This window comes from Ailuropoda melanoleuca, chromosome 11, assembly GCF_002007445.2.
Source record: "Ailuropoda melanoleuca isolate Jingjing chromosome 11, ASM200744v2, whole genome shotgun sequence".
NCBI classification, from domain to species: domain Eukaryota; kingdom Metazoa; phylum Chordata; class Mammalia; order Carnivora; family Ursidae; genus Ailuropoda; species Ailuropoda melanoleuca.
Genome location: NC_048228.1, coordinates 51,132,927 through 51,159,740, shown reverse-complemented (window position 1 = coordinate 51,159,740; position 26,814 = coordinate 51,132,927). Strand labels below are relative to the sequence as shown.

At 40.2% G+C, this 26,814-nt stretch overlaps 1 protein-coding gene across 4 annotated transcripts in view; it reads left to right on the top strand.

The window, feature by feature from the left end:
* The window catches only part of ART3 (ADP-ribosyltransferase 3), a 153,651-nt gene extending 127,349 nt beyond the window's left edge, over window positions 1-26,302 (top strand). For 2 of the 4 annotated variants that reach the window (XM_019805412.2, XM_019805411.1), the window contains exons 3-12: window positions 5,864-6,575; window positions 15,264-15,296; window positions 16,211-16,243; window positions 17,261-17,290; window positions 19,598-19,630; window positions 20,221-20,253; window positions 20,883-20,915; window positions 22,159-22,191; window positions 23,474-23,506; window positions 25,919-26,302. In XM_019805412.2, coding sequence (XP_019660971.1) covers window positions 5,864-6,575; window positions 15,264-15,296; window positions 16,211-16,243; window positions 17,261-17,290; window positions 19,598-19,630; window positions 20,221-20,253; window positions 20,883-20,915; window positions 22,159-22,191; window positions 23,474-23,506; window positions 25,919-26,046 — 1,101 coding nt within the window. In that variant the 3' untranslated portion in view covers window positions 26,047-26,302. The remainder of the gene's footprint in view (window positions 1-5,863; window positions 6,576-15,263; window positions 15,297-16,210; window positions 16,244-17,260; window positions 17,291-19,597; window positions 19,631-20,220; window positions 20,254-20,882; window positions 20,916-22,158; window positions 22,192-23,473; window positions 23,507-25,918) is intronic. The other 2 variants (XM_019805409.1, XM_019805410.1) reach the window with 2 other exon arrangements.
* The last annotated feature ends 512 nt before the right edge of the window (window positions 26,303-26,814 follow it).

Sequence of the window (26,814 nt, the reverse complement as noted above, 5' to 3'; positions counted from 1 at the left end):
GCTAGCAGGGAAATTCAAACCAAAACCACACTGAAATACCACCTTACGCCAGTTAGAATGGCAAAAATTGACAAGGCAAGAAACAACAAATGTTGGAGAGGATGTGGAGAAAAGGGATCCCTCTTACACTGTTGTTGGGAATGCAAGTTGGTACAGCCGCTTTGGAAAACAGTGTGGAGGTCCCTTAAAAAGTTAAAAATTGAGCTACCCTATGATCCAGCCATTGCACTACTGGGTATTTACCCCAAAGATACAGACGTAGTGAAGAGAAGGGCCATATGCACCCCAATGTTCATAGCAGCATTGTCCACGATAGCTAAATTGTGGAAGGAGCCAAGATGCCCTTCAACAGATGACTGGATTAAGAAGATGTGGTCCATATATACAATGGAATATTACTCAGCCATCAAAAAGAATGATTACCCAACATTTGCAGCAACATGGACAGGACTGGAGGAGATTATGCTAAGCGAAATAAGTCAAGCAGAGAAAGATAGTTATCATATGGTTTCACTCATTTATGGAACATAAGAAATAGGGAGATTGGTAGGAGAAGGAAGGGAAGAATGAAGGGGGGTAAACAGAAGGGGGAATGAACCATGAGAGACTATGGACTCTGGGAAACAAACTGAGGGCTTCAAGGGGAGGGGGGTGGGGGACTGGGATAGGCCGGTGATGGGTATTAAGGAGGGCACGTATTGCATGGTGCACTGCATGTTATACGCAAATAATGAATCATGGAACACTGCATCAAAAACTTGGGATGTACTGTATGCTGACTAACATAACATAATAAAAAATTATTTAGAAAAAATCTCAATTTCAGACAAGACAAATCTGTCTTGGTTTGCTCATCCTTAAAAAAGGGACTAATAGTATCTACTGCACAGGGTTGCCATGAAGATTAAATGAGTTAATTAATATATAGGAACACTTAGTGCTTGGCATACAGAAGACACCCTGGAGAAGTTTGTTAGGTCGTAGGGATGGAGTGGCCACAGAGGGTGACTGAGAAGAAGATACCTAGGAAAACTCAAAAACGAATAGATGCGTCTGTGTAAGGACCAGGTTGTTGGTGGTGGTTGTAGGCAGTAAGATGATAAGTTTGCTCTTAGACTATTAACAGTTGAAGGGTCTTTGTGCAATTCAAGCGGAGTTACCAAGTAGGCAGTTGATAATACGGGTCTGACACTTTACAGGGATAGGTTAGAGGTATTTAGATGATAATTGACGCTATGGGCATGTATATAATTGCCTAAGGGTAGAGTTGAGAGTTAAAAAAGTAAGTAGCCTTGAGAAATTCCCAACATTTAATGGCCAATAGAATATGTTGGCTCTTCAAAAGAATCTAAGAGGTGTTCCCCCAGCAGAGCTGTTGGGGTGGAAGAATGGGTGGGAAGCCGATTGAAGAGAATTGAGATATGAGTGGAAATGAAATGAAGAAAGCAAGGGTAGACGTTTCTTTGAAGAAATTTGTCTGAGAGGAGGGTGAAGAGAGAGAGTAGGAAGCAGATAGTGAGCCTGGGATATTTATTTTGCTTTTTTAAGTTGATTCTCTCTTCCTCTTCTCTCTCCTCTCACCCCGCCACACACACTTTGACTCACACACTCACACACACACTTTTTAAGGATCATTCATAAGGTAAAAAATAAAAAATAAAAATCACGCGGAGTCTGCAACTTTAACATCTCCTAAGGGTCTTTATAAAGTTTTCAGCTGTGGTCTCCTGCTTAGGTTGCAGCTTATGCAACCAATGCACTATTACAAGTAATAGAATAGTGTAGAGAGAAAATGATGAGGGCATTATCCTTCTATTTGTAGAAACCCTTAAATGGTGTCCCTGGGCAGATTTGCTTGTCCTGTGTTTTGATCCATAGGCCAGAGTACAGGTTCTTATCTTACAGGATTTCTTTTTCTTTGGCGCCCGCGGTTCTTGCTCACACCGCTGCTTCGACGAATCCCCAGGTAGACCAGATGAAGAGTAGTGGGCAGCAAAGCAAAGTTTATTGAGTGATAGCAAAGTAATAGTACAAAGCTTCTGAAGAGGGAGGGACCCAAGAGGGTTGCCCCCAGAGTTTCTAAGTCTAGGGGTTTTTGTGGGGTTGTTGGTGGGCTCTTTTAATCTGATTAACCCTCCCTGTGCCGGTCGCCCAATCAGATTTTTGTCATCTATCTATCACGTGGGAAAGGATGGAGGGCTCCTTCCAGAATGGTATAAAATTCTTAAGGATGGTTTCCTCTTAGGGTTGGGGTGGGGTTGTCCCTGCCTGCCTTTCTTCCAGCTATCCTTCATTAATTAAGTTCACTTGAATATTTTGCTAGTTGCTATGCTAGAATCTTGGAATTCGAAAGGTAAACGTGACACAGATCCTGCCCTTGAGGAGCTTACAATGTAGTCCATGTATTCCTGTCATGAAATAATGAAAATAACCACAATGTGTTGAAAACTTAATAGGTGATAGGCAATGTGGGTAAGGGCTTTGCATATATTCATTTTATCATTAGTGCTTTACAACAATACTGCAATTAAGATATTATTTCCTTTATCCTCATTTTTAGATGAGAAAATTGAAGTTCAAAAATGTAAAGTGACTTTCCCATATCTAATTAGTATCTAGCTATGGAATTTGAACCCAGATTTGTCTGGCTCCAAGCTAGTGCTAATTATATTATACAACCCCACTTATTATGTTATATGTACCATTTAAAGATACATTAGGCCTTTTTCAGTTGTTTGTGACAGAAACACAATTCAAACTAGCTCAAGCAAATAAGGAATTTATTGATTCTTACGACCGAGGTAGAATACAGTCTTCGGGTACATCTAGACCCAGGGCCTTAACAAATGTCATCGGGGCCTCATCTCTCTCCCTTTCAGCTCTGCAAACCTTCCTTTGTTGGCTTTATTTACAGACAGGATTCTCCATGGAACTAAAAGCGTAACTATTGGCTGCCCCAAGCCAATATTACCCTTAGAGCTTGTGGTTGTAGAGGAAGAAACCTTTTTTCTGCCCCCTGAGAGTGCTCTGGTTTTTAAACCTGCATCACTGGGGCACCTGGGTGGCTCAGTCAGTTAAGTATCTGATTCTTTTTCTTTTTTTTTTTAACATATAATGTATTATTTGTTTCAGGGGTACAGGTCTGGGATTCATCAGTCTTACACAATACACAGCACTCTCACAACATATACCCTCCTCAAAGTCCTTCGCCCAGCCACGCCATCCCTTCCACCCCCCTCAACTCCAGCAACCCTCAGTGTGTTTCCTGAGATTAAGAGTCTTTTAGGATTTGTCTCCCTCTCTGGTTTCATTTTGTATCATTTTTCCCCTCCTCCCCTATGATCCTCGGCCTTGTTTCTCAAATTCCACATATCATTGAGATCATAAGATAATTGTCCTTCTCTGATTGACTTATTTCACTTAGCATAATACCCTCTAGTTCCATCCACATCATTGCAAATGGCAAGATTTCATTTTTGATGGCTGCGTAATATTCCATTTTGTATATCTGTCACATCTTCTGTATCCGTTCATCTGTTGATAGACATCAGGGCTCTTTCCACAGTTTGGCTACTGTGGACCCATAAACATTGGGGTGCAGGTGCCCCTTCGGATCACTACATTTGTATCTTTGGGGTAAATACTCAGTAGTGCAATTGCTGGGTTATAGGGCAGCTCTATTTTCAATTTTTTGAGGAACCTCCATACTGTTTTCCAGAGTGGCTTCACCAGCTTGCATTCCCACCAACACTGTAGGAGGGTGCCCCTTGGGTGCCCCTTTCTCTGCATCCTTACCAACATCTGTTGTTTCCGGACTTGTTAATTTTAGCCATTCTGAATGGTGGGGGGTGGTATCTCATTGTGGTTTGTATCTTTGGGGATAAATACCCAGTAGTAGAGGGCTGCAACCACTTTGACATCGGCCGCAGCAACTTTTTCATGACACTTCTCCAAAGGCAAGAGAAACAGAAGAAAAAATGAACTTGTGGGACTTCATCAAGATAAAAAGCTTCTGCACAGCCAAGGAAACAGTCAAAAAAACTAAAAGGCAGCCCACGGAATGGGAGAAGATATTTGCAGATGATACTAAAGATGAAAGATTAGTATCCAAGATCTACAAAGAACTTCTCAAACTCAATGCACAAGAAACAAATAATCAAATCAAAAAATGGGCAGAAGATATGAACAGACACTTTTTCAATGAAGACATGCAAATGGCTAACAGACACATGAAAAAGTGTTCAAAATCATTAGCTAGCAGGGAAATTCAAATCAAAACCACACTGAGATACCACCTTACGCCAGTTAGAATGGCAAAAATAGACAAGGCAAGAAACAACAATTGTTGGAGAGGATGTGGAGAAAGGGGATCCCTCCTACGTTGTTGGTGGGAATGCAAGTTGGTACAGCCACTCTGGAAAACAGTGTGGAGGTCCCTTAAAAAGTTAAAAATTGAGCTACCCTATGATCCAGCCATTGCACTACTGGGTATTTACCCCAAAGATACAGACGTAGTGAAGAGAAGGGCCATATGCACCCCAATGTTCATAGCAGCATTGTACACGATAGCTAAATTGTGGAAGGAACCGAGATGCCCTTCAACAGATGACTGGATTAAGAAGATGTGGTCCATATATACAATGGAATATTACTCAGCCATCAGAAAGAACAATTACCCAACACTTGCAGCAACATGGATGGGACTGGAGGAGATTATGCTAAGTGAAATAAGTCAAGCAGAGAAAGACAATTATCATACGGTTTCACTCATTTATGGAACATAAGAAGTAGGAAGATCGGTAGGAGGAGAAAGGGAAGAAGAAAGGGGGGATAAACAGAAGGGGGAATGAACCACGAGAGACTATGGACTCTGGGAAACAAACTGAGGGCTTTGGAGGGGAGGGGGGTTGGGGATTGGGATAGGCCGGTGATGGGTATTAATGAGGGCACGTATTGCAAGATGCACTGGGTGTTATACTCAAGTAATGAAATCATGGAACTTCACATCAAAAACTTGGGATGTACTGTATGGTGACTAACATAACATAATAAAAAATTATTATTTAAAAAAATACCCAGTAGTAAGCATCTGATTCTTGATTTCAGCTCAGGTCATGATCTCAGGGTTGTGAGATTGAGCCCCGCATGGGGTTCCATGCTGCAGAGTGTGGACCCTGCTTAAGACTCTCTTTCTGTCTCTCCCTGTGCCGCTCCCCACCCTGCCTGCTCATATGCTCTCTCGCCCATGCGTGTTCTCTCTCTCTCAAAAAAAGAAAGAAAAGAAAAGAAAAAAGAGAAAGAAAGAAAGAAAGAGAAAGAAAGAAAGAAAGAAAACCCCTGCATTGTTGCTTATTATTGGAGCAAAGGTGCAGAATCAGTTCTACCCAAACCACGTGGACAAGGGAGGGGGAATCCTTAAAGGAAAATGAATAATATTTACCATTATGTATTTATCATGTACGGTATTTCATACACGATATTTCAGAGTGATTTGGCAATCTTGAGGGGTTGAGAAAATCTAGCTAAGAATGTTGTTCAAAGCCAGGACTGTCACCCATTTCTTCAGTTTCACACTTTTCTTTGCACCATAAGGTTCAGATAAATGAATTATAGGCATAATCGTTCCCAGACTTCTCGTTGCTAACATTTACTGTTTCATACAAAGAGATCACAGCTGAGAAAAGTTATCAGTAACAGTGGAAGATACTTCCCACATAAAAATCATGTCCAAAGTTGGTTCTAAGCAAAGGAGAGATTCTATTCTAGACGGCATGTGAGGGTAGGGGCAGTAAGGGAGAGAAATTGATGTACACCAAATATCTCATTTCAAGAGTATTAATTTCCTTTTCCTTTTCTTTTGAAGGTGAAGGGTGAAATGTTAGACATGGCAGATAATGCATTTGATGATGAATACCAAAAATGCACGGGCAGGATGGAAGTCAAATATGTTCCCCAATTGCTCAAGGAGGAGAAAGCAAGCCATCAGCTCTTGAAGGATGTGTGGGAAAATGCAGAAGCCAAATGGGAAGCCCGGAAGACTCGCATCGTTGTCCCTATGAGTTTTAAAGATAACCATGGAATAGCACTGATGGCGTACGTTTCTGAAGCTCAAGAGCAGACTCCCTTTTACCATATGTTCAGTGAAGCTGTGAAGACAGCCGGCCTATCTCGAAAAGATTATGTCTATGACTTCCAGTTCAAAGCTTTTCATTTTTATCTGACAACAGCCCTGCAGTTGCTGAGAAGACCTTGTGAGGACAGTTACAAAACTGTGGTGTATAGTATAAGCCAGGATGTCTCATTTACATTTGGAGGGCTAAACCAAGCCAGATTTGGCCATTTCGTCTTGGCGTATTCAGCCAAACCTCAAGCTGCTAATGACCAACACATTTTGTTAACCATCCACACGTGCTTTGGAGTCGCCATTGAACATTTTTTTGATAAAGAAAGTGAAAGAATTATTTTAATACCTCTGAATGAGATTTTTAATGTGTCACAGGATGGGGCCAGCAATAACCTTATCCTTCAAAGCACAAACAAGACCTGCAGCCATTATGAGTGTGCGTTTCTAGGTGGTAAGTGTCTCTGTTCCGCCTGTGCTTGTCTGGGAGGGAAGGAGTGGGATTCTTAGGCCCAGGGAAAGGTCAGGAAAGAAACTGACAGGTGTTTGAAAGGAGAAATGACATTGATGGTGTCTAGCTTCTTTCTTATCAATAGGTTTTTTTTCCCCCTGTAATTTAATTTTATCAAAATAATACATTTATAGCATCCTGGAAAGTTAAAGAAATAAAATGCTATAAGACAGTGGTTCTCTCAACTGGGGCAATTTTGCCCTGCAGGGTCATCTGGTATTAACTGGAATTTTTAACTGTCACAGTCATCCCTAGTTGCTACTAGTAGCATCTAATGGGTAGAGGCCAAGGACACTGCTAAACAAAATGTGTAGAACAGCCCCCACAACAAAGAAGTACCTGGCCCATAACCCTACTTACAAGGCTTACAATGAAAAATAGTAACTCCCTGCCCCACTGTTCCCTATCCCCAGTTTTCATTCAGTGGCATTCATTTTTAATTTTTCAGCTAAAGTTTTTTTTTTTTTTTTAAGATTTTATTTATTTGAGAGTGAGAGCACAAGCAAGGTGAGAGATAGAGGAGAGCGAGAAGCAGACTCCCCGCTGAGCAGGGAGCCGCACGTGGGCCTCCATCCCAGGACCCTGGGATCATGACCTGAGCCAAAGGCAGACGCCTAACCTTAACTGAACCACCCAGCTGCCCCTCAGCTAAAGTTTTAAATAATATGCTTCAGCATGTTATTTCTTGATTTTTAAATTTTTAAAGCTCATCAGTTACATCATCAGTAACTCAGACTCTTTTATCTTTCTGTTCCACCAGTCTTAGCCTGTGGGTTTATTGATTCATGTTTGCAGTGTGACTTTTGTAGCTGTAGGCATCAAGCCATGTTTAAGACAAAAAGAAGGGGAAGTGGGGTGGCAGCTAAATCTGCCTCTTTAATCAGGAAAGTAAAAGCTTTCCCAGAAACTGCTGGTAGATTTCTGACTACATATCATTGACCAGAACAGCTTCTTGATAATCCATAACTTGAAGAAAAGCTTGGAAAGGAGGCAGTTAGCTTTTCCAGCCTCTCCAGTGTAGGGAGGCAAGGAGAAGGGAGTTAGAACTAGCTGTCATGTCAGCGCACCGAATGTGCCTGATAACCACCACCCTTCGCTCCTCCTCAGTGTTTGTGCATTTCCCCCTTCCCAGTCTCCCGGTGTAATAAAGACTGGTACCTTTTTATTTATTTTTTATTTTTTTAAGAATTTATTTTTATATTTGAGAGAGACAGCATGAGTAGGGGGAAGGGGCAGAGGCAGAGGGAGAAGCAGACTCCCCACTGAGCAGGGAGCCCGATGTGGGCTCCATCCCAGGACCCTGAGATCATGACCGGAGCCAAAGGCAGGTGCTTAACTGGCTGAGCCACCCAGGCACCCCAGGACTGGTACCTTTACAAATACCTTTTTTCCCAGGGTTATTAGTTGTATGATTTTTTTTCCTTAGTTTTTTATTTTTTATATCACATCAATAATTCACCTCCAAATCCTTAGAAATATAAATCTCCACTTAGTACAAACATACCAGATTCTCTCTCTGTCTCGCTGTCTCTCCTTTTTCGAATATACTCCTTCTGGATTCCCACCATCAAACTCTGTGATGTAGTCTTTAGGCCTGCGGAATATCCTAAAATCTCTCCTCACAACTGTAGAGACTTTCTTTTGTTTCTCCCCCATGAGGAATCCCCTATTTCTTGGATTTTCTCCTCTTTCTTGAATTACCTCTGTTTGGCAGGGGTATGTGTTCTCTAAAAGTTTTCTGAGAAAAGGAACATTGAGGGAAATATTTAAGACTTTTCATGTCTGAAAAATCTACCTGTAAGCTTGAATAACAGTTTGCAGAGATTCGTATTTCTGTTTTGGAAATCAGTTTCCTTGGAATTTTGTAGATATTCCTCCATTGTCTTCTGGTTTCTGGTGCTGCAGTTGAAAAGCGTGAAGCCATTCCAATTACTAAAACTTTGAATGAGACCTAATTTTTTCTCTTCGGGTGGTTTTAGAATTTTTCCTTATCCGCAACATTCTGAAATTTTATGATGTTGTGGCTTGCTATCTATTAGTGAAAAGTTAATAAAACCCTTTCTCCTTCCTCCTATGAAAATGGCCTCTGATTGATTTTCTAACACTGTTCCTCTGTAATCTACTGAAGGTGAAATGACAGCTGTGTAACCATAGAATACTTCCTAATGGTAAACATAGCCCTTGATTGGTAGAATGCATCTGAGCTGGGAGGGTTGTGAATAAACCATAAATACTTGGGGGAAGCCATAGCTTTGGACGTTCCTGAACGTGGTGTGACATACGCAGGGGTTTTTCTTGCTGGGTCCTGAAACTACACTCATGGACTAGCATGAGAGAGATTGTCTTTGTGTGGCATGAGGCTACTGAGCTAGGATGGTTCCTGCACCCACCTGTGTAAACTTGTTTCCTTGTGCCCGAGCTATCGTTTGGGAGCGAAAGAAAGGCCTGGATTGCTGTGAAGACTTGCGTTGAAGGGCTGTATCTGATGCTGCCCGCTGCTAAAGAGCGTGCTGTGTTTCTTGCCTTGCCTTCTTCTGCAAAACTTAGTAAACTAGTGAGAGGAGAACCTTTTTGGGTCTTACGAGTGTGACTGTTTAGCTGAACCCAAAACCAGGGCTGCTGATCAAGCAGAGTGAGTGTTGCAGGCCTCAGAAGTGGGATAGACTTTTAGACCTTGACTCATTGTGGCCAAGGCACTATGAGATTAGAAAGAACAGGTAGGGGGGCGCCTGGGTGGCACAGCGGTTAAGCGTCTGCCTTCGGCTCAGGGCGTGATCCTGGCATTCTGGGATCGAGCCCCACATCAGGCTCTTCTGCTGTGAGCCTGCTTCCTTCCTCTCCCTCTCCCCCTGCTTGTGTTCCCTCTCTCGCTGGCTGTCTCTATCTCTGCCGAATAAATAAATAAAATCTTTAAAAAAAAAAAAAGAAAGAACAGGTAGGAAAGTGCTGATGAGACACCATGCCTGGGACGTGGGCTGATCCACTTACGATTTAATGGCAGAAGAGTACGGGCCATCGAGATGCCTGGGGCACAAAATTTAAGGAAGGTCCTTACTCTTAGGGTCATCACTTGTACCATCACTTGTATCATGCAAACTTGCATGATTCTAAGAGTGAGTGCCTCTTTAAATTTTGCACTATCATAGGCACCTCATTTGCCTCACCCTAGTCCCAGACCTGAGTTGCAAGTGAATGAAACTAACTATTCACTTTGAGAGAGCAAATGAAGCCTCAATACATTTGTATTGAGAGGAGACGTGCCCGTTCCCCTCACCAACCATATAGTGGACCTGACCCGAACCCAAGCCAGTTAGAGCTGGCTCATACTGGCTCGTGGAAGCTGACCGTGGGCACGCATCTCTCCCAGTTCCTCGTACATCACAGTAGCTTGAGATTGGCCATGGTTGAGAGCTTTACCATGGAAATCACTGAACAGTACGAATCAGGACCCCATCACCCACCCCAGAACCTAGTCAATGAAACTAGCACATCACAGCCAGAAACCTAGTTGAAGCTGGGCTGACGGAAGGATTACACTTTGGTGCTCCTGATGCATTCAGCCAAATGCCATTTGTGGAGGCATTGATTATACAGGAACCCTGGCTGCAGTAGGTACAGGCCAAATCAGTCACTGGTTGATGGACAAAAGGTGGGCAGTGAAACGCGCAGAGTTGTTTGTGAGTGGGATTATAATGAACAAAAGGGGTGGAGCCATTGGGTTGATTGAGAATGAGCCAGGGCTCAGGTCTACACGAGGAAGTGCAATGTGAGCTCCTGTGAGGAAGGGAGGAGAGGAATAGGCACACTGCTGTGGGTATGCCCACAAGGTCAGTAGAGGCTGTCACAGCAAGTTAGTGTTCAAACCAGCTACAAGGGGAGACCTTTGTGGAGGCTCACATGCACTATTTGGGGAGCTCCGACAAAGGCCACTGCAACTGATTGTGTTGATTTAATGACAGACTATTATCTAACCAATGTCCTCTGCTGCCATCTAGAGACAACTATTGGGATCTCAGGGGCAAAAACACTAAAGCTAGGCCGTTTTCAACACTATGAAGGATAATAGACAGGGTTTTTAAAAACTCAGGCTGGGAGGATCTAATCAGAACCTTGTTCCATTGTGACGGAATATAACTCTGGATTAAAAAAAACAGTTGTTTCTAAAAGGGATAAAAAAATTACACCAACTTTAGTGCTAACACAGTCCTGTGTTGTTTTAAACTTGCTATGATTTCCAAGATAACTGGTTTTTGTAACAGTTAGCCCTGTAGAGATCTTTATTGGGGAGACTGATAGAATTTTTTATTGGAAGTCCTAATCCTTTGCTTATAGAGCCAGAAGCTATAGTAGAGACCATAGCCACACATGCTTGATTTGTTTTACCAGTTGCCTTTCTTTATATGCATTCACTGAATGCACATGTATGTGTGTAGCATAAAGATGGACTTCATGAGTTGTGTTTGCTATGTTTGTTTCTGTAGACAGGGGCTGCATATGGTTTTATCTTTAGTAATCCACTTCTGAGTGTCTCAGTGTCCTGATCATACAGCCTTAGAGCATTAGTGTTGGCACCAGTAGATTTCGGTCAGTCCCAAGGTGGTGCCTGGATCCCTGCCAGGATCACCATTTGAAGAGCATCCAAGGCAATGAACAAATGATGATTACAGTGGATGGATGCAGCATTCCATTGGATTTGCCTAACCTGGGGGCAGGCTGTTTTATTAGAGAAGTGTGCTGTCTTTTCAGGTGTGAAGTCTTGTAGGTAAGGCCCCCATTGAGCCAGTAGTTTGGGTAAAGTAGTAAGTAAGGTTTTGTGGTGTCTAATGCAGAAGTTCTCAGATTTTCTTGTCCCTAGTGTTGTCATAATTGTTTTCACAGTGCCCATAGGCTAAAAGAAATACCTAAAAGTTCCATTTATTAAGTAAAGTCAGACGACTCAATAAGTATTGTTTATCTAAGTATTATGTACATCTTAGTAACTGAAAAAATGATACACAAACTTTAAAAAAAAATAGGGGTGCCTGGGTAGTGCAGCCGTTAAGCGTCTGCCTTCGGCTCAGGGCATGATCCTGGCATTCCGGGATCGAGTCCCACATCGGGCTCCTCCGCTGGGAGCCTGCTTCTGCCCCTCCCCCTCCCCTTCTGTGTTCTCTCTCTCACTGGCTGTCTGTCACATAAATAAATAAAATCTTTAAAAAATATATATTATTTCATTCTTAGCCACAACAACTAGCTAATGGGATATATATGCCTGTTGGACACTGCACAGCTTCTCAGACCTTGAAATCAGATTAGATACCACCTTTATTTGCTGATCTACATTGATTTTCACATACATGTGCTTTTTTATCACAATTGCTGAAAACCCAACCTTGCAAATGTGTGATGTCATCAAACCGAACGTAACATGGTATAACTTTGAAACTGCATTCTACTTCAAACTAATAGTTCATGCTATGTCAGACAGATACCAGATACATCTGTGTTTGTCCTAAAATTTTAAAATACCCCTCGGTAGCCCTGTGATTTTCTGCCACTGTTTGAAAACTGCAGGTCTGAAAGATGGACAGGCACCTGTTTGTGAAAGTGGTTAAGGCCTTAGCAGCCAGGTTTGGCTCTTAATTGGAAGTAAAATTTCAATGGGATGAAAACTTTTGGGTTTTATCCTACCTATGGGACTTAAGTTCAGAGAGAATCCATTGCACGATAAGATAGGGGGTTGAAGAGTCATGACTTTTCTTTCAGTGAGACAGTCTGTCTCAGTCCCAGTGACAGGCTAACAGTAGCAGCCCTGCAAAGGGAGGAAGTGCTTGTGTGCAGAAACCCAGTGATCAACAAATACTGCCTTAGTCTTGTTGCTGGAAATTCCAACCAGCTATGAATTTGGTCCCAGACGTCTGTAATTTCTTAGGATCTGAAAGAGATGGGGAACTCCTGAGAAGGCTTTATTTACTCTTGTCTGGACTGTTTCTAAGTCTTCTTACTATATAGTTCACTGCTAAAGTGGCAACTTAAAAGGTTTTGCAGTGTGACTGGTGGGAATAGGCACTTCTCTTCTTCCTGTGGGGTTTTTTTCCTGCCTGACGTAGTTTCCTTACATGTGTGAATTGATCAGTATTTTGTTCAATACTTGAGAGAAACCCTTTGAAGTTCTCTGGACCTCTCTGTGCAGCTACCTTCTCTTTAGTACTCTGTAAAAACCAAATTATCTTGGTAATTTCTTTGTGGAAATAATTTAAGCTATTCAATGGTTATGATGTCATTCGAATTTTCTTTTATTCTTGAGTTATTCTTGGTAAAGTCTATTTTTCTACGCAATTGTCTTATATTTCAAATTTATTGACCTAAAGCTAGTCCTAGTAATCTCATGGTTTTTTTAAACCTACCAAATCTGTGGTTATATTCTCTTCTTTCATTCCATATATATTATATTTCTGCCTTCTTCTGTTTATTTTTGTATCAGTCTCATCCATTTTAACCCTGCTACTTCTTTAGAAACCCAGAATAGTTTACTTTCTGCTGCTGAAACACTAATGGAAAATGAAATCCAAAGTCTGGGGCGCCTGGGTGGCTCAGTCGTTAAGCGTCTGCCTTCGGCTCAGGGCGTGATCCGGCGTTCTGGGATCGAGCCCCACATCAGACTCCTCTGCTGGGAGCCTGCTTCTTCCTCTCCCACTCCTCCTGCTTGTGTTGTCTCTCTCACTGGCTGTCTGTCTCTGTCAAATAAATAAATAAAATCTTAAAAAAAAAAAAAAACCAAAGTCAAATAGGGAGGAGAAGTACAGTCTTGAATAAATGGATCTGTGTTAAACATTAAAGGAGATCCATCCTCTACTACTGAGAAGGCTCTCAAAAATTTGGTGCATAAAAAAATCACTTGGAGTCCTTGTTTAAAATGCAGATTACAAGGCATCACCCCCAGAAATTCTGTATCAGTAGTCCTGGCTAGGGAATTTGCAATTTCAGTAAACACCCAGATGATTCTGAAGGACGCGATTAGAAGACCACACTTTGAGAAACATACTCTAATTTGTGATACAGATGAATGATAAAGGCTTTAAAATCCCCCAGTGTCTAGTCCCCTGGCTGAATCCACTATACCTATAGCTTTCTTAGCCACACCTTACCTCACCCTCAACCAAGCCCTCTGAGTGAGACTTGTACTCATTCAACTCCCGCTAATGCAATATTTTGTATTAGTCTCTAGACTGTGTTTTTTTGTTTGTTTGTTTGGTTGGTTTTTTTGTAATTTCTAGTTTAGCTAGATACCTGAGGTTAGCCTCAGAGCACCATCCAGATTCTCAGGGACCCATACCATTTCCTGGACCAGTAGAAACTGGACCAAGTCACCTAGATTCTTGGTTCAAACTCCACAAATGGAACAGGATTTGAGAGTAGCTTACAGAAAAGCATATATCTCAGAGAGAAGCCAGACCTCATAGGGATTCCCCCATTTTATATGGAGAGATTCATTCTCAGGTAACTGAATATCCAGATTAGATCAGTGAGTTAGCCAGGCATGGAGAAGGGACCATAGGACTCTAGGCCTTCTGTGGCATTCTAGGAAGCCCTCCATGGCTCATGCTGGCACCAAATCTAAACATCCTCCCGCTGAAGTTCTTGCCTTAACCACTGTTGGGCAGGCTGGCAGATTTCCCTGAATGTCATGTCTCAGAGGAGTCACTGCAGCACTGATGATTTTTTTTTTATAAGGCCCTAGACCCAGATAAAGATATAGTGGTAGATGCCATATTCTTGCTTTCTAAAAACTGTGGATTTCCTTACATGTATAGATCAGTGTTCTGGGACCAGACCATAGTTGCTTTCTTAAAACTGTGGATTTCCTTGCATATATAGATGAGTGTTCTGGAACCAGACCACAGATCAATGTTCTGGGATAGACCAGCTTGTTTCTTTATATGAATGTGAAGGATCTTTCTTTATATGTCCAAGGATCTTAAAGATCTGATTGAGACTCTTTTTTCCCCAATGAATAGGAATTGTCATAGGGGCACTGGGTGGTTCAGTCGGATAAGCATCTGACTCTTGATTTAGGCTCAGGTCATGATCTCAGGGTGTGAGATCGAGCCCCAGTTATGCTCCTTGCTGGACGTGGAGTCTGCTTAAGATTCTCTCTCCCTTTGCCCCTCCCCCCGCTCTTGTGCACGCACAGGCCCTCTCTCTCTCTCTTTTAAAAAAAAATTGTCATAGTAAAAGGATAGGTTTTCTGTTGAGGACATTTAGTATCTGAAGAGAAGATTAATTGAACCGAAAGGTAAATTTTTTCCTGACGTTTGCAGACTAATCATAGAATAGAATCATAAAGTGTTAGCCTGGGATGGACTTTTGGAGGTTATTTGAAGCAAACTCCCAGTAAAAGATACAGATAAGCAAACTGAATTCCAGAAACATTAGATGTTTTATCAAAGATCATACTGCTGTTTGATGGCTGTAATGTGAGTACAAAAATGTAATTGTTTCGCATTTCGAATCCCACCAAATTATGGATCTGATAGACCAAAGCTGACAGATTAGATTATGGGTAGCTGTAAGACCAATTTGAAATCTTTACTAGGGCAGCATGTCTAACTAATAACTAATAACTAACTAAGCTTTATCTTCATGTTTCAGGACTAAAAACTGAAAATTGTGTTGAGAACATGGGTAAGATATGCTTTTAAAATATTATCTCTGTAATGGGAATGTTACCTCTCCCAGCCAGGTATGGGTCAGAGCCGCCCCACCGTATTGTCATACTGCAGCCATCCTTTTTGTCAAGGCTGAGTTGTGCAGCTGCTGCTGCTACTGTTACTACTACCACCACCACCACCTTGTCAGGTGCAGGGCCCAGGAGCCTCTGTTGCTTGTTCTCCCCGCAGCTGTGCCTGTGGCTGTTCTCTCAAACACTACGTTTGCCTTGGGAATGCAGGGACCGTGCCACTCTCACCCTAGCTTGTCCTTGTAGGAGCTTAAGGACTTTTGAATGCTCCTACATGATTCCTGTGCACACTGCTAGATTCATATTTAAATATTTTGCTATATTAGGAAATAACATTTGGGAGACCAAAAAAGGAAAGAATAGAGTGCATATGGCTGCAGGGCGGAGACAGAGGGGACAGAATGGTAATGTGGTCTGTCTCACTTTCCTCAGGGAAAAATAGGAGGAGGTAACAAAAATAATCTTCCTTAGAGGACCATGGGAAAGATTTGGGTAGATAAACAGGAATTCTAGGCCGAGGAGCATTATCAGATAAGCCCAACAGGTTTGAACCAAAGTTTCCAGAAAGGGCTTTAGGCTAATGCATGCTTTAGGTGGATCCGTTTGAGGGTCTCCTTGTTAAAAAGTTTGAGAATGAAGGTCTGTTTCTAGCTATGTTTCTGGCTAGTTTTTCTGTGAATTCTTCATGTAATTAAAATCCATACCCATTTGTTTTTGAGATTGAGATTTTATATTTCTCATATTCTATTTTTGGAAGCCAACTTAAATTTTTTTTAATAAGCATTTAAACATAGACTGAACCTGACATTTGTTTACATCTGAGCATAGTACTGGTAATGAAAACATGTTTGTATTTCAGAACATCATCTACCCATCTATATCTACAACCCTGGTAAGTGTGCTCTAATTTTTAAAAATAATCCTTACATGGATATTTAGTATTTAGTAGCTCTTTCCTGTTTAGCAAATTCACTTCTTAGCTGAAGAAAGAGTACTTTGCAGATGTGAAGGTATAACTTGAGAGGTAAGGGAAAAAAGAATTTATTCTGGGAGAAACTCTTTGTTTCCTTAAATTTCTGTAAATGGGAAGGTTGGGTGTATACAGATCTGAATAATACAGAAACATTCTGGGGAGTAAGGTTGGTAGGACCTGAAGGGCTAGTTGCTTTTGACCGGCCTGAGGGCCTCTTATGTAGCTCCGTATTCTGTCATTGAGATTAGCTTGTGTGACACCACACAGCCAGATGAGAGTAGAAAAGCTACGCATTTTTCATCTGTCAAATATGCTGATGTTTGCTATCATTTGACTAAAATACCTGGGTGATTGAATGCTTTCTCCACTAAGTTTCCACTTCTGTTGATATGACTCAAATCACTTTTTTGCATTTAAGTTTCTTATTATGTGTTTGGCCCATGTAGATACAATAAGTTTTTCTTTACTGAAGAGAGAAAAGCATCTGGCTTTTCCTTAAGTATTTCCTTAAGTACTTGACGTTTGGAAGGTACTTCCTGTCCCGATGTGAAGCACTTTGTGAAGCTTCATGCGAAGCCCCTGAGGACCTGCGTAGCAGCGTTTCTTACTGGCCTGTGGCAGCCGGAAGTTTTATTGGTCATTTCGCAGGGACTTCAGCTGACTCTTCAAGACAGACATTTTCTCTACCTCACTGAGATCCCCAGGAGACTTGCTCTATGTGATGATTTTTCTTACTGAAGGGGACAGAGGAAGGTTCTAGCCCAATTCGGTGTGTTTAGATTCTGGCTGACACTTAAATTTAGTAGTTTTAGTTTACTGGGCATACCAGCTGGTTCTTTTTGGCTATAATATTTGAAAATATTTTGCTGTAACTATAGTAATTCGCAATTATTTTGTTTTATCATTAAAATGGATAAGTTTCTTCTTATAACTTAGGTGAGAAAGACCAGAACCTTGAAGACCCTGGTAAGACATTTTTGTAAACTCCGGGGATTTTCATTTGCAATATAGCTCTATTAGGGGTGGAAACAGGTAAGCATGACACAGTAAGGAAAAGTGGGAAGAAGGCAGAACCCACTTTCGCTTACTAGTTTGATAAATCGGAGCCCTCCTGAGTTACAGATAGACCTTCTTTATAAAGATGACGCAGCAGCCTTCTCTCTTATCTAACTCTCCTTTTTATCTCCGGGATGACCGACAGAGCATTTAGAGACATGACATGAGGAACTAGTTCTAAAGAGCATATTTTCTGTGCTCACTTTGGTAGCACATATACTAAAGAGTGTATTTTCTGCTTTTTTGTTAGCTGTCACATGGATAGAGGAAAGTGTGACAAATTACTTACTCACAAACTCTTGTAACCTTGGGTGTTGGGCAGGGGCATTAAAAAATGGATTTATTTTTTCTAAATTAAAATGATTTTGTGTAATTATTTCTGCTTCCGGCAGTCTAAGTAATAGATGCTATTAGCTATATCCATCTGATTATTTAGTATATTCGAAGTACAGCTCATTCCCAAGTTTTATTTTTGTCTCTTTTTGTAATGACATTACTCAAATGTCCTCAAGAGTGCTGGGACAGGGACGCTCATAAATTAATGGTAAGATTATAAATTGGAACTTTTCTGAAGGACAGTTTGATGGTATGTATTACTAGCCTTAAGAATGTCCATACCTTGTAAACTAGTTATAACACATTTAGATATTGTACTAAGGAATTAAAGATTGTGTACAAATTGTTTACAGTGTATGGTAGCCAAAATTTATAAATAACCTTACTGTCCAGCAGTTGGGCATTGTTAAGTAATATCCATATAATGAAACACCAAACAACTTAAAAATCATATATTTTTTTATTAAAGATATATTTATCCATTCTAGAGAGAGTGAGAGAGCACATGCACACATGTGAGCAAGGGGAGGGGCAGAGAAAGAGGGAGAGAAGCTGACTGTATGCTGTGCCACCCAGGTTCCACTAAAAATCATATTTTTGAAAAATATGAGAAAGTGCTTATAATACAGTGACAAGTAAAATATGATGTAAAAAGCATATGAACTGTGATAGCAATTTACTTAAAAATTTCAAAAGAGGGGCACCTGAGTGGCTCTGTTGATTGGGCATCCAACTCTTGATTTCAGCTCAGGTCATGATCTAAGGGTTGTGAGATCAAGCCCCATGTCAGGCTCTGTGCTCAGCGGGGAGTCTGCTTCTCTTTCTTTTCCCCCACCCCCGTCCCTCTCCCCACTCGTGTTCACTCGCTCTTTCTCTCTCCCTGTCTAAAATAAATAAATCTTAGGGGTGACTCGGTGGCTCAGTCGTTAAGCGTCTGCCTTCAGCTCGGCGTGATCCCGGAGTCCTGGGATTGAGCCCCACGTCAGGCTCCTCTGCTGGGAGCCTTTTTCTTCCTTTCCCACTCCCCCTGCCTGTGTTCCCTCTCGCTGGCTGTCTCTCTCTCTGTCAAATAAATAAATAAAATCTTTAAAAAAAAAAATCTTAAAAAAATGTCAAAAGATACAAACTTCCATTTATAAGAGAAATAAGTACTGGAGATATAAGGTATAGCAGAATGAATATAGTAGTACAGCAGTATGATACACTTGAAAGTTGTTTAAAGAGTAGATCTTGAGAGTTCTTATTACAAAGGAAAAAGCAATTTTTTTCTTTTTTTAAATATCTGTATGAGATGCTGGATGTAAATCTCGGTAATCATTTCACGATATATGTAAGTCACGTCATTATGCTATACACCTTAACCTTACACAGTGCTGTCTATCAATTACATCTCAATAAAGCTGTAAAAATGCTCAAAAATGTATATGTACATATATTATACATAGCAAAGAAACTGAAAGGAGATATACCAAAAATTTTGAGGTTGAGTAGCTCTGAGATCTGGTATTATGATTAATTTTTAAGGATTTCCTGAGTTTTTCCAAATTATCTGTAATTATAATGTATTATGTAATCAAGAAATTTTGTTTTTAAGAAATATGACAAATGTAGGTTGGAGTCTTTGGACTGAATCTTAAAAAAAAAAAATTCAAGAAGAGTTGTTTGCTTAATCTAGGAGAGAGCCTGGTTCGCTAGCTATAGATGTTGTCACCACAAGTCAGTCAATCTCCTTTGGGTTAGATATTCTCCCCTTTTACCTTGGTCCCTGCCATCTTGCAAAGCTTTTAGTTTTCCAGTATAAATAGCTATATAAATACAAGGTTAAATTAATTTTCAAATTGATTGCAATTTTCACTAACGAGTTTCTGTTCTCATCTTTAGGAATGAAAAGCCAGGAACCCACTGTCTTACCTGGTAAGTGATCTTTTTCCTTACCCTCTGAGACTAGTTACAAGATTAGGAGGAGACATAAGGGCTGACTCCTAGGACTAAGGACATTATTAGACACGGAGTTTGAGGAATGAGTTCAGCCAGAATGAAGGGACTCCACTAATTGAAGGCTTGGTATGTTCCATGCAGAATACTAAGCACTTTTATGACTTAGTTCCTTTAATCATCACAAGCCTACAATGTAAGTATTTCTTTTGCATAAATAAGGAATTGAAGCTCAGAAGGATTAAGAAGACTGCCCAATCATAGAGCTAATAATTATGATGACAGTAGAACTAAATCAAGCAGAGTCTTCAGTACTGTTTTGTTTAAAAGCCGCTGTACTAGGACTGCCTTATAAAGATAAGACTGGAGAGAGAGGGCCAGATCATGGAAGTTCTTAAAGTCCAGGCTAAGGAGTGGGCTTTGTCTGAGAATGAAGAGCTATTGAAAGGTGTTTTTGTTGTCACTGTTTTCTTCTTCCTTTTTTTAGGGTTGGGGGGGAGGTATAGACAAAAGAGAGCATTCACAGTGCAAGATAATTGATTAACACTAATACTCATTTCTGTCTTGAGGTATGACAAGCCATGAACCCACCCAAATACCTGGTAAGACAGCTTTCTTTTTACTCTCTGGGCCCAAGTGTGAGGTGAGAAGAATTCTCTCAGGCATTAAAGAATATATTATCATGAGACTATTATTCATTAACATTTCCCTTATAGCTGCCTACTAGCCATTCTACAAAGATTTAGCTGGGGAAGAGAGTAGAGAGGAAAAAAGTGTCTTTCTTCTCTAGTGTACGTGTGTTCCTGGAGCAGGAAAGTTAGCTTGTTAGGGCATGGCTGAAGGCAAGATTGCTGGGACCTGGAGGTATGCAAGCCAGCACCTTCTAGGCTCTACAGCTGAAGTTACTCAGTAGAAACTTCAGCCTCACGCAAAAACTGACTTTTAGCTTTGGCTAACAAGTCAGCATCTAGAATTTCCAGGTAACAAAATATAGTCTTCTGGCATACAGACAAACTCAGTGCGGTGCCATGGCAGAAGGCTCCTCTAAGCTTGAAGTGGATTTGCACAATGAGGGTTCTCATAGCCAGAAGTTTTAAATAAAAGGCCAGAAACTACAGTGCAGGGGGAGCTTTGGCACTTGTATCACTTAAGCTCATCAGATAAGAGTTGGGAAAATGTACTCACTCACTGGAGCAAACTCTAAGTCACTGAAAACTTCTTTCTCATTTAGGAATGAAAATTCCAGAAGCTTTTTCACTACCAGGTAAGCAGTGGTTGGCATATGAGAGAGGAGGCTGCCAATTTGGGGGGTATAGTTATAACTGTCACCGTTAGACAATGCAGGGGAGCCTAAGTACTTTGCACAAGATCACATAAGTGAATAAAGGACCCACGTCTCTTATGACCTAAGACTTGTGGTTCTTCAAGTGTTTTTCCAGTTTTATTTTACCATGGCAGATTTAACTTACCTGTAAGATATAATCATGGAAATGTTAAATAGGTATTTAAGCAGTGCGAGGCTGTTGTTGAGGGCAAGGCCATCGAGGGGCCTTGAGCTTCTGTGGCCAGAGAAACTGAACAGTAATTTCTGTCAAGTTCCTCAGAAGGGGCACAGAACTTATGCTTTCAGAGGAGGAAAAAGGTCCCTAAACTTAATTTTTTTCCTGGGACAAAGAGAAGTAAATTTTTAAAAAAGTGGCCATAATTTACAAGAGAGCTATGGACAGTAATAATACTTCTCTGTGTCAGAATTTTTATCTTTCAAATACGGCTAATACTTGTCATGTTTACCTTATGGGGATATCTGTAAGGACTAGAAAAACAAAATCTCAGGGTACAAGCCCCCATTTGATGCTTAAATCCTTTCTTCTGAGTTCATATACTATTTTGAAAATAATTTTTGGTATGTCCTATTATTATGGAGTGAATAGCACAGTGCCGAGTTTTGCCTGACATAGCAGTCTGTGGAAATAGCACAGTGCTGTATACAGAAACAGCGTATTCACAGTTAATCACCGAACTCACAGATAAAGGCCCCGAGAGAAGGTCCGGCAACTCTTTTATATTCACCTGGATTTGCCATGTTGGGCCACGTGTTTATTTGCTCACAAATTTGAAGTGAACCTCTAACACCACTGATGACACATCTGTGTGTCTACAGCTCTTCAGCTCAGGGACCTGCGTTTGCGCAGTGTTCTCATTGGCTCCTTCGAGGCACAGTAGTTATCTGAAAGGCAGCTGCTAAGCTGGGTAGGGAATGAACACAGGCTGTGTAGACAGACCCAGTTTCATTAAGTCTCTTCTCTGCCATTTTCCTCTGGGTAACTTTGTATAAGTTATTTCACTTTTCTTTGCTTCTGCTTCCGAATCTGTAAAATGAAGAAAACTTTGTCTTGCAGGACTGATTAAAGTCCTAATGAGATAAAGTCTGGCAAAATGAATGGTAGTTTAAAATAGCAGTAAATGGTAGTTGTCTTTATTAATTTCTGAAATTCTTTCTCATTTAGGAATAAAAGTGGTACAACTGGATGAAAAACCTGGTAATAAATTCTTTATTGGGGGTGGAAATATCATGGTTTTCTGGGTCCTTTACCATCATCGCTCAGTTAGCTCAGCCTTAAGAGGGCAAAGAAAACACCTGGGCTGTTCAGCTTCTCATACCCCAGTCTGCAAGCTAGAGGGAGAAAATGTTGAGAAACCAGTGTGAGCAGCAGGCTGCTATTATGGCTGTCTGGGCTGAGCAAAGAAAAAGACAGTTGACTTGCAGCTGAAACAGTTGGCTTCCAGCTGCATGGGTCTATTTCAGAATGGGTCAAGAGGTTTCCCAAGGTAAGGTGGCTACTGTGAGGGAATCTGTAGTAATTGGAACAGCATCATAAAGAGGTGTGTATGAGAACCCTACAGCATGAGACCAGTCGTTCTGTCTTCTCACTGCACTCACCATGTCCTCTAACAAATAGGCTGCTAGGTTTGGCTGGGAATATTTTGTATTGTGCTCTCTCCTAGAAAGCTGTGTGTAGTGCAGGCTTTTTAAAGGTGTCAAAAAACATTTACACAAGGTCTCGTTTAATCCACTTAAGTATTGTTACTGCCATTTTAGAGATGAAGATATGGAATATAGAAAAGACTAGAAAGAGAAACTAGGACTCAGCTTTACAAATTTTGTTCGCTTTCTGTCATATGACACTTGTCTTCCAACCAGATGTAGTTATAGAAAATACGCCTCTCTCCTGGGCTCCTAGAATTGGTATTTGGCTCCAAAGCTGTCAAAATATGGCAATATCGTAATATTTCACTGCTAGTATAGCATTGTAATTGAGGTCTTATTGTAATTGAAAGCAGAGTCTTTGAAATTAGACATTGCTACCACTGATTACCTCTGTGATTTTATGCAAGTTTTGAGGAACATCTGTATAATACTGATAACTATACCTGCCTACTGAGACTGTAAGAAATGTGATGGTGTACATAAATCATTTGCACAAAGTTTGACACATAGAAAGCGCTCAATAAATGGTAGGTATTAATGTACTTGGGAATCTTAGTTCAATGTGCAGAAAAAGTACTTTTTTGTAAATAGAATTTTAATCTTTCTTTTAATGGAAACACATATACATACATAATGGTAAAAAAAATTCAAAGATCACAAGTGAGTAAAAATTAAACCCTTCCTTAACTGCTCACATAAATCTAAACCCAGTACTCTGCCCTGCAGGCCCATTTTCAGAGATATCCAGGTTTGCTTAGTCATTTAATCAGATTTTTCTCTTCTGGATAAACAGATGTACAATATAATTAACTCAAAATCTGTTTATATTTTAGAAGACAAAAGTCAAGAAGATATTGGCAATCCTGGTAAGAAGTATTTCATTTCCCTAGTTAATAAATGCCTGATCTGCAGTATAGAAAAAGGGACAAATTTATTTTTCCTCAATAACAGGAACAAAGTTTCAAGAGTTCAAGGCATCCTGATACAGGATATAATGTCATATCCAAATGCTTATTAGTGTGTATATGGTGGGAGTAACTTAATTTCTTAAGCAGTCATTTTCAGCTGTGTGTTTTGTTTAGAGCAGTGGTTCTCAACCCTATCAACCCAGCTCTCCCTTTTTATAACAAATATTTGTAAAGCCTTTATAGTGTCCTGGAATAACATTCATAGATAAGAAGACCTACTTGCACCCATAAGAATATCAATTATAATGTCCTAATTCTAATATAATTTATAACAAAATTCTATGGATTTCAATATGTAAGTGCCTACATCATACTAAAAGAAATAATGGACAGATGATTGTATTTACTTATAGAAACTGGATTTAATAAAAGACTGGAAGCTATTCTGTGCAAGTTTAAGAAAATGAAAGACAAGAAATAGAAGCTAGGTAGAAACTGATGTTTATTAGAACTATCCAAAAGTATTTTGTTTCTGTGTAAAATTGATTCAGGTTCTGGGCTTAAGCATTGTAAATAGGTTATTAACTTATGTGTATGTCTGCCAGTGCATTTGAAATTTGTGTGCAAGTGGGTTGGTTTTTTAATTGAGCAAACACTGTCCAGAGCATTGCACAATATCTAGCCCTCTACTTTTTTTTTTTTAAGATTTTATTTATGTGACAGAGCACAAGCAGGGGGGTGGCAGGCAGAGGGAGAGGGAGAAGCAGGCTCCCTGAGGAGCAGGGAGCCCAATGCTGGGCTTGATCCGAGGACCCTGGGATCATGACCCGAGCCAAATAGCCCTCTACTTCTACCCCACTGTTGTGACTACAAAAAATACCCTGACAGAAACCATAAAAGACTCTTAAGCATAGGAAACAAACTGAGGGTTGCTGGAGGGGAGGGGTGAGGGGATGGGGTAGCTGGGTGATGGACATTAAGGAGGGCACGTGATATAATGAGCACTGGCTATTTATAAGACTGATGAATCGCTGACCTCTACCTCTGAAACCAATAATACAGTATGTGTTCATTGAATTTAAATAAAAATTAAAAAAAAAAACAAGACAACTGAAGTAGTATGCTATTTTTTAGAGATCCTGAAGATCACCAGATAATTTCAGAAAAGGTTCAAAACAAAAGAAGGAAATGCTCAGGATCAAGATTCTAATTCACGATTTCCTTACACTCAGCACATGCTGACAGTTTTAGTAGGGATGGTCTCATTAAAGACAAATTTAACTGTTTTTTTAAAGATTTTATTTATTTATTTGAGAGAGAGAGAGAACAAGAGAGAGCATGAGTACGAGGGAGCAGCAGAGGCAGAAAGAGAAGCAGACTCCCTGCTAAGCAGAGAGCCCAACTCGGGGCTCGATCCCAGGACCCTGAGATCATGACCTGAGCCAAAGGCAGACGCTTAACTGACTGAGCGACTGATTCCCTGACAAATTTAACTCTTAAAAATATATACATATACCCTGACAAATTCCAAACTGCCTATTAGGGGGCAGTACTGCTCTCCTGAGAACCACTGCTCTATAGTAACTAATGTAGGAGTGTACCTGCCTGTCCCCTTCCCCATCTGTATACATACAACTGCATGTTTATAATTATGGTGAGTAAATTGATAATATGAGTTAAAGACTTATAAAATTTATTGGCTGTTTCTCTTGGCCACATGTATGAAATCTGAGTGGTGATCCCATTTGGATACTTCCCAGCCCTCCCTTGTGCAGTCTAAACCAAAACAGCCGTAATTCAGTTAGGGGCCATGTGAAACAGATCATCATCACATGAACGGACTCCGCTGTTTCTCTTCACTAGTTCAGATGAAAGGGAAAGCGTTTCCTCCAGATGAGTGTTTCATGGACAGAGGGAAAATGTTAATTTTTTTTCAGCTGGCAGGGCTTGGTGTTTAAAAATGCCGCTGTATTGAGTCACATATTGGTAACTATTAGCATATACATACGAAATATAGTCTTAAAATAGAATCAAACTTTACCTTACATGTATATACAGAAAATGAAAACAAAAAATTGCTAAGAAATTCTAGAGAACTTGGACAATAACAGAAAGTATCTTGTCTACATAGAAATTAAAAAGGCTGTGGAATCCTAGATAAAAACTATGTCAGCACACCCTGATGATATATGTGAAAATACAGCCTGAAATCAGTAAAGAACTGTATTTATTTCAACATTGTTCCTGGTTACTGTTTTAGGAAAGTTTGTAGCTCAACTTGAATGTCCACATATTAAGGACACATGGTGTAGGTGCATGAAACTGGATATAAGAAATGACGTGTCAATGACTGTGTGTTCTCATTAACAGCTCCAGGTCCAGTTCCAGGTCCCAAAACCCATCCATCTGCATCCTCTGGAAAAATGTTCCTTCCACCATTGGAGACTTTCATCATTTTAATCAGTGCTTCTGCTGGAAATCTCTTTGTTGCTTTGTAGCCTAATATATTCTTTATTTACTTAAAATATACTCAAGGAATCCCACAGGAAACCATCAACAGGAATGATGTATTTTTTACTTGTTGGTCAAAGTCACTTGATAAAATGAGAACTGAGTATTTGTTATTTACTTCGTAAATTCAGAGTTGTCCAGATATGTCAGAGAATTCATTTTTCATTTATTTCTGTATTTATGATTGCAAAAAACCCTGTGTACTTCTGATTGAATTCAATAAAAGACTTTAAGATTATTGGATATAATTTCAGTAGAATTGCTAGATACTAAACAGTACTGTTAGTGATTAACATGAATGTAATTCCTGAATTAGAATTTTAAAGAAGTTTTACTCATCTTTGAAGGATCAAACTTTGATTTCAAATAGTATCACTCCACAATCTCTTTATTTTCCCTTGATATATAAACACTTTATATTTCTGTAAACATGACTGTTTACTAAGTGTTTCACATATAGTCCCTAACTTAAATCTCATGTTAATCCAGGAAAATAGACAATAGTGAAGGAATGTATATGCTAAGTAAGCAAGGGAAAAACGAGATTATACAGTATGGTATTCTTTTTCCCAAGGTATTGTGTTGGTTGAATAGTGACTGATTTAGGCATGGGCTTTGGTAACTGGCACGTGTTTCATTTTGCAATGTTTCAAAAAGGATTTAAGTCCACCTTGAAAGATAAGAGAAAAAGGACTTAAAATCTAGAACTAGGTATTATGGGTCAATGTGCTTTTTAAAAAAAGTTGCACACTTTC